The sequence below is a fragment of the Anoplopoma fimbria genome, chromosome 3 (assembly GCF_027596085.1).
Source record: "Anoplopoma fimbria isolate UVic2021 breed Golden Eagle Sablefish chromosome 3, Afim_UVic_2022, whole genome shotgun sequence".
NCBI lineage: Eukaryota > Metazoa > Chordata > Actinopteri > Perciformes > Anoplopomatidae > Anoplopoma > Anoplopoma fimbria.
Window position 1 is genome coordinate 12,204,893 of NC_072451.1, and position 7,937 is coordinate 12,212,829.

At 40.6% G+C, this 7,937-nt stretch overlaps 1 protein-coding gene across 1 annotated transcript; it reads right to left on the reverse strand.

Annotated features, from left to right (window-relative positions):
- Nucleotides 1-1,524: 1,524 nt before the first annotated feature.
- Nucleotides 1,525-2,106, reverse strand: LOC129088802 (uncharacterized). The gene has a single exon (XM_054596033.1). It carries the CDS (start codon nt 2,104-2,106, stop codon nt 1,525-1,527), a length of 582 nt encoding a protein of 193 aa, XP_054452008.1.
- Nucleotides 2,107-7,937: the final 5,831 nt, after the last annotated feature.

Consider the following 7,937-nt stretch of genomic DNA (forward strand, 5'->3'; position numbering starts at 1 on the left):
TGTCATAAATGATTCATAAATGAAAGTAGTAAGAATAATGGTGAAAATATAAGGACTACTAATAATAACAGCAGCAATGGATATAATAGAATAATAATTATATGAAAAGCTGTAATGACATCATGGATTAGTGCAGCTTTAACGCAGGATATGGCCTGATCTGTGAAGGTGTGGTGGAGCTATCTATATGTGAAATCTGACGGGGAGGACCTGTACCTGAAAATGCAGTTAACCACAAGAAATCCAGCTTAAGGTTAGAGAAATATGTCTGTGTTGGTTAAGCCATCATTGCTCTTTATCAAAGGAGATGAGGAAAATGTAACCCATGTTCAGTAAGTGTTTGAACAAATGGCCAAAGCTGTGATCGTTCTTTTTAGGAGGGTATATGAAATAATTATAATTTAAGTTAAGTTAATTTATTTATTTAGTTAATTCAGCAGAGTGAAAGAAATATTAAAGTCTACCTACTATTTCCTGAGCTTTCATTACATTACATTATCATTTAGCAGACGCTTTTATCCAAAGCGACTTACAATCAGTAGTATATTACATATCATTCACCCATTCACACACTGATGACAGGCTACCATGCAAGGTGCCACCATCAGACTCTAACTAACATTCATGCAACATCCAGTCCATGATGGCAAGCCTTCGGGAGCAACTTGGGGTTAAGTGTCTTGCCCAAGGACACATCGACTGCCGAAGCCGGGTATCGAACCACCGACCCTCTGATTGGAGAACTACCTTGCTCTCCACTACGCCACAGCGTCAACCATAAGCAGTCTCAGCTATTGGGATAAAGTAACCTCTGGGTGATCAACAGTGAAAAACACTGACCTCAGCCAATGCATGCTTTTTATTAATATAGTATATATATTCATCTTTGTTTATTGTTTCATATGACCTACTTTCTCCCCAGGCTATCTTGGGCCTTACTGTTTCTTACAGAAACATGTTAACCCTCATAGGGTGTTCGTATTTCTGTTACACAGGAGGTGCTGCTGGGTCTGGTGGACCCATTGCCTTTTAATTCAACATAATCATTTTAATATAATCTTTTTTTTTTTAAATACTCACCAGATGGTTACTTCAACCAAATTGCAAGAAATATAAACAACACATATGTTAAATTTGTTCCCTTTCCCTTTGTTGAATCACATTTATGAAAAGAGGTGCCACTCGTTTTTCTTTATTTTTTTATTAAAATGTAACAAAATAAGGAAATGCATCATAAACAGGCATAACTGGGAAACATAAACATAAACATACTCAATAACATCTGTCTGAACAACAAATTAAGGCATTTGAACATGGCAATTATACTTATATCATACTTATGCCAAGCGTGTAGGTCCTGGTAGCATCCGAATCACATTGGCAGCCATGCGGGGGGGTTCATTTCTTGAGCAGGTAGACCATTCAATTCTGCCATTTTTTGACATCCATATGTTGTCATTTGCAAGCTGCTGACAGTCTAGTCCAATGTCTGGCTGCTCAATGGCTGGTTCTATGGCTGGCTGCTCACCGGCTGGTCCTGCGGCTTGCTGCGCATCGGCTGGCCCTGGGGCTGGCTGCTGGCGGGCTGGTCCTGGGGCTAGCTGCTTGCGGGCTGGTCCTGGGGTTCTCTTGAGTTTTCGGAGTAGGCTGACGGGCTGGTCCTACGGCTGGCTGCTGGCGGGCTGGTCCTGGGGCTAGCTGCTTGCGGGCTGGTCCTGGGGTTCTCTTGAGTTTCGGAGTAGGCTGACGGGCTGGTCCTACGGCTGGCTGCTCACGGGTTGGTCCTGGGGCTGGCTGCTTGCTGCCTGGTCCTGCCTGCTCATGGGATGGTCCTGGGGTTGGCTGCTTGCTGCCTGGTCCTGCCTGCTCATGGGATGGTCCTGGGGCTGGCTGCTCGCAGGCTTGTCCTGGCTGCTGAAGGGCTAGTCCTGAGGCTCTTCTACGTTTGGGAGCTGGCTGATTCTGATCCTCCTCTTCAAGCTCAACGGCATTTTCGGAAATGTTGTCCTCACTTTCTGACACTATTTCCTCTGCATCACTATCAAATCCCTCTGTCTCTTCAAAAAACATCTGCAAGGCAGTCTGAACAGAGAATCGCTTTGCCATCTTGATCAGTCGTGATATGGAACCACGCTGACAGAGCCTTTTTATAGTGTCAGGTCCCCAAACTTGGTTCCCGCAAGTCAGAGGGTGAAATGTGTGGGAATATGGGTGTAGATAGTGTTGGGTTCTCAAATTTTGCCACAATGTTGCAACCTTGTGCGGGAACAGTGGGCGCCCATGGCTTCTCGCTTTGAGAACCTGCTCTCCTCTCTCCTCTCTCACACACACACACACACACACACACACACACACACACACACACACACACACACACACACACACACACACACACACACACACACACACAGAGAGGAGGAAGGGAAAATGAGGGTGCACAGGACCTTTGATTTCCACACTTTAGCTCCGGGTCCACTGGACCCGAACACCCTGTGTGTAATATAAATGTGATGGGGGGTATACAGGGGGGACATTGAAAATGTTTTCTGATTCATGTTCCTCACAGAAAATGAGCCAAAGCCAATGAATCTTAGTTCAAAAAAATAATTATTTGTATCACTTTGATTAAGCTAAAAACTGAAAACGGGTCCCACAGACCCGAACACCTTATAAGGGTTAAGGTGCTCTGTACCCTTCTTCTGGCCATGGCTGGTGCACTGCAGCATATCTAGACATCATTTTGCAAACTAGATCAGTGCGCTTGCAAAAGACAATAAAAGAAGGGCCCACTTGTAGAAAAAACTGCTTCATAGTGCTGCTAGTGGTAAAAAAAAAAAAAGACACCTTAATACACTAACTATACATGTATTGGTAAAATAAAACTAACTACAATAATGTCATAAGATTCCACAAGTGACTGTTTTGTATATTATTCTTTCAGATACTGCTACATACCAAAAAATGTTTATTTATCCTGCACCAATCCAAGTGAGCTATTGCTGAACGCAGTGTTCTTTAGTGATTGAATGAGGCTTTTTATTGCCTCTGTTACACTGATTTTAGGCAGCGTATGAAATTTTATATGACATGCAAAGTGCTTTAGGTCCCCAAGCTTTATGGACAAAATATTTTAGTCTGACTTTGCGGAGGTGTGAGAAGTGTGAGCGTCTTTTATTTGAGGTGTCTATGTGTGTGTGTGTGTGTGTGTGTGTGTGTGTGTGTGTGTGTGTGTGTGTGTGTGTGTGTGTGTGTGTGTGTGTGTGTGTGTGTGTGTTCTCCACCATTGTGTAGAATGTAGTTTGTGTGTTCTCAGCTTGATTAACAAGGAGATGCACGGAGGTAATTTATGTTGGACAAACAACACAACAAGGTTGTGATGCTGATTTTACATTCCATGGGGTAGCGACAGCTGATAAAATGTGAGGAGAGTGTTATTTGTTGTCCTTTTATCGCTGCATCTTCAAAGGAGAAGTTTAGGTTTTTGGGAATCTTGTTTCAAAAAGTCAGATAGTAACTCTACTTTATTTTCTAGCTATAGAAGGGAACATTTGGGATTATTAGGCACATTGCTTTAATTTATTACCAAGAATAATCTTTTAATTTGTTTGAGTAAGTTCCTGTTACAAACATGCCTCATTACCTACAGTCAGCTGACAAGCATTGTTTCAAGGTCAAGTCTTTGTGTGTAATTCTTATATTAGGTCTAAGCAACAACATTCATTTAGTGTGTCTTTATATAACAACTCTAACTCTTTGACATTATTTATATAACAAATTGATCTTTAAAGCTGCACTTATCCATTTTTTTTATAAAAATGACTAAATTCAACTGTCTGAAGCACCATTTTCCGTAACCTGCTTATCCAGTTAAGGGTCGCAGGGGTGCTGGAGCCGATCTCAGCTGTCAATGGGCGAAGGCAGGGTACACCCTGGACAGGTCGCCAGTCTGTCGCAGGGCTGACATATAGAGACAAACAACCATTCACACTCACATCCACACCTACGGGCAATTTAGAGTCTTCAATGCACCTAAACTGCATGTCTTTGGACTGTGGGAGGAAGCCGGAGAACCCGGAGAGAACCCACACTGACACGGGGAGAACATGCAAACTCCACACAGAAGGTTGTCCAGCCCGGGAATTGAACCCGGGCCCCTCTTGCTGTGAGGCGACAGTGCTAACCACTACACCACCGTGCAGCCCATGTTTTTTTGCTCCTGTCACATGTAAATCCCTGTGGCCTCAGAAGGCTGGAAAACATCCAGAAGGCTGGAAAACATCCAGCATTCAGAGTGAACTTTTAAAGTGAGACACTGCAAGTGGAATAAGGAACAAAAAATAGATATCCCCATGAAACACCAGTTGATTTACTTCCATTAAGAACATTATTTTGTTGTAGTTATCTGGAATATTATCTTTAAATATGCAAATGAGGCAAGGTTGTACAGAAGGGGTTAAGTCTTCGTATCACAGCCATAAAAAATCATTTTCCATCCTTTTTTGAAAATGAAATGTTGTGTCAATCAGGTTATGAATGATATATGAAGAAACCCCCCAGTAAAAACCTACGGAATATAGATAGGAATGAACTGGAACAATTGGTGTATTGTAAAAACTAAGACACTGCATGTGAATAGAGTAAACTTTTTAAATATTAGATAGCACTGTGAAGCTTCCCAAATTGATAACTTACACAAAGACAATTATTTTTGTATTACAAGTCTTTCATTTTATTTTCAAATATATAAAAGAGGCATTATCAAATGTTAACTTTTGGTGAATTAAGGTCAAATCTACTGACACAGATAGACAACGTAGTAAAATACACCTTAATTTGCATTTCGGATGTTTTCTCTCTACTTGTCTAAAAGTAAACTTGTTATGGAAACAAAATTGCCCATCAAAATTGACTTGTGCATGTGGAGACTGGATGAAAACCACAAATGTTCTTGATCTGAACATTTCATTGACCCTACTCATTCTGACAAGAACGTGAGCCGAGCAATTTTATGAATCCATTAAGTGTCAGCAGTGCTGATAGAGACAATATCTGATCTACGTAGGTCATTAACGGAGTGATTAAGTCATTGGCATAATTGTTCAGGACAGTCAGGCTTTCTATGGAAACTACCTGAAGCAGCTGACGAAGTTAAAACATGAACTCACTCGATAATTGATGTGTGTCTGTGTGGGATGTTCGTCTTTCATTTCCTGTGACATTTATCTTATGAACTGACATTTCAGCTCTATGGTTTGTAATGAAGGTGAACACATTTCTTAAGGAGGTTTGTGCATTCTTGAGGTTTTCACTTTATAACTCCACCATGTCAAAGGCTGTGCAGACCAGATCCTCCAGTTATGCTCTTACCTTTCACAGTAAAAGCCCGAGACATATGCCCTGCACAACTGTTTACCAGAGGGAGCTCAAACTCACTCAGAGCATTTCATTAAAGGGTACTCAATAAAATATCTTACAGGAGCTTAGGCTATACGATACCTCAGACAGACTGCCAGACTGGTATTGGTCCTCTGCCTGCACAATTATATTCCAACCTTTTGTTGAGAAAGTAATGCAACTGACAAACATTTGCATCGCTGCTGGTATGAATAATTTTGTATTATTTAGCATTTTCTTGATGTTTATTTGTCACTCCCCAGGTGTGTAAAGCCCTTCAGAGTCACAGTGTGGTAAGCTCAGACCTCAACGGACTGGGAACCAGTGGTCAGCAAGTATGGATTATTTTCCACTTCTTAAACTATTAGACTATTAACACACATAAGTTGCATTAATGGGAAAGATTAGAGTTCCAATATGGACCTCTGACCTTTAGAATAAAAAGAATGTGACGCTTAGATTAGGTAATGCCAATTATAATATATACAAACTGAATGTAATTATGGATTAATAATTAGTATCAGAAGAATAGAATACAAGACGTCCTTTAATGGAGTTCAATTTTTGGGGTTTGCAAGCTTTAACGGATAGACGAATACATCACCCAAAAATCATAAGCCACAAGTAAGGGAGCCACTGCTCGGATATATACGGCAGACAATAGAGAGACAATCAGCCGCTCACAGTTGAGTTTAAATAATAGACTGTGAAAGTCTGATTTAATTGTCCATGCATAATTAAGTGCAGGTCAGGGGATGTTTTTAAGCTTTAACAATTATAGAGGGATTGTACAGTGGCTAACAAGCTGTGACTTGTGGACTGTTTCCAGCCTATTAAGTACCACCATATGGAATATGAAAGTCTTTTTAAGACAAAGAATATATTTTTTACTTTTATTCTGATTCTAATGTTGAGACGTTGAAATACAAAAGGATAAAAGGCAATGACCAGTCAATAACAGAACAACAATATACAACACAACAAAGGCTCCTCTCATGTGAAAAGAAAGCGTAATGTTTTTTGGAACTGCTGAGTTCACACAACTTAATGGTCATAAACATTGAAAGACATCAGTATGCTTCTTTGAGTGCATGATTTCAAGTCTTTTGTGTAAGACCTCGACACCGTATCAGTGAAGTAAGCCATTCATTTGGGTACATTTAGGCCATGTCAAGATGAAGAATGAGTATGTGTCATACTGAAGGAACTTCATGCTGTTGAGATTAATGAGTCAGAGTGCTCCAACCTGATGAACCACACCCCCCACTGACTCTGCCTTTATGCGCACCAAAGTGCTAGCTCAATACACGCTCACCACGGGGGGCACTTATCTTTTCTAGAGTAATAATGACTTAATGGAGGACCAGTCAGTCAACGATTCAGGGTCATGTGGACTGTAATGTGACAGGGAATGGAGTTGTGGATAACAGGTTAGGATCTACTTCAGGTCTTTTTTAGGAAGGGCTCGTGTTGTGTTCCCCTAGTAATTTCCTGTTTGGATTTCTGTTGTTCTGGAGTTCTGTAACACGTTCTTCACAAGAGGTCTAATAGTGTTTGGGGTCAATTAGACACCAGAAAGGATAAAACATTTGGTAGGTTTGTCAGCAAACTTGAATACTCCTTAACATATATTAAAAAGCATGATATAATTCCTTTATTCAATTTAATGCATTATTGCCATGACATAGTTGATGGGATTGTGTCTTAGTGCCAGTATTAGAAATACTGATTAACAGTCTCAGAAAACATGGTACTCCAGAGAGAGATGTTCTACACCTAAAACTCTTGAATCTTCCATATTAAGGGAAGGATTTGAAGAAAGAGCTAGCAGGGTGCGAGCACAGACTGAACAGATGTCCCAGGTTTCAATTGATGCTATTGCTACAGGGCAACCAAAATAGGTCTCCGTGAAGTAGATTCGATGAAAAAATATTTGGGGGGGGGGAGGTTGCCAGTTTATAGTCCTCCGTAAAGTGCTTTACTCTAGACACGGAGAGCCTGTCGGAGAACCTTTCCGTAGTTTACGTGCGCATCCAATATATCAGTCGACGCAACAGAGACGGTAAGGGCTGTGATTGGTCCTCTAACAAAATCATTTCCGGAAACACTACTCGGTTTGACTTTGGACCTTATTTACTTTGTACGTTGTTTACTTTGCACAGGACCAATAAAATACCAAATAGGATTTTTAAAGCTTTGAAGTTTATTTACAAAACTATTTACAAATATTTTGTTGTCAACATATAAGATCGATCGGGCGGAGAATTGCAATGCGATTCTAAATTTGCCCATTAATGTACAAGTCCGAATTTTGCGATTTTCACTGGCTACAATATTGCATCTGTCAGTTGTCAAATTTGCTGAACAAATTGTTAAACTTCAATAATTATTCATAGTCAACTTATATAGTGCATTTATTTAAGCTCTCAACAGCATAACCATACAGCTTTGCCACATCGAGGGGAAAGCACGGCACACGCAAAGTAGGTGGAATCAGCCGTTCAAAACCAGTCTGCATGAATCGTATGACAACTGGATGCGAG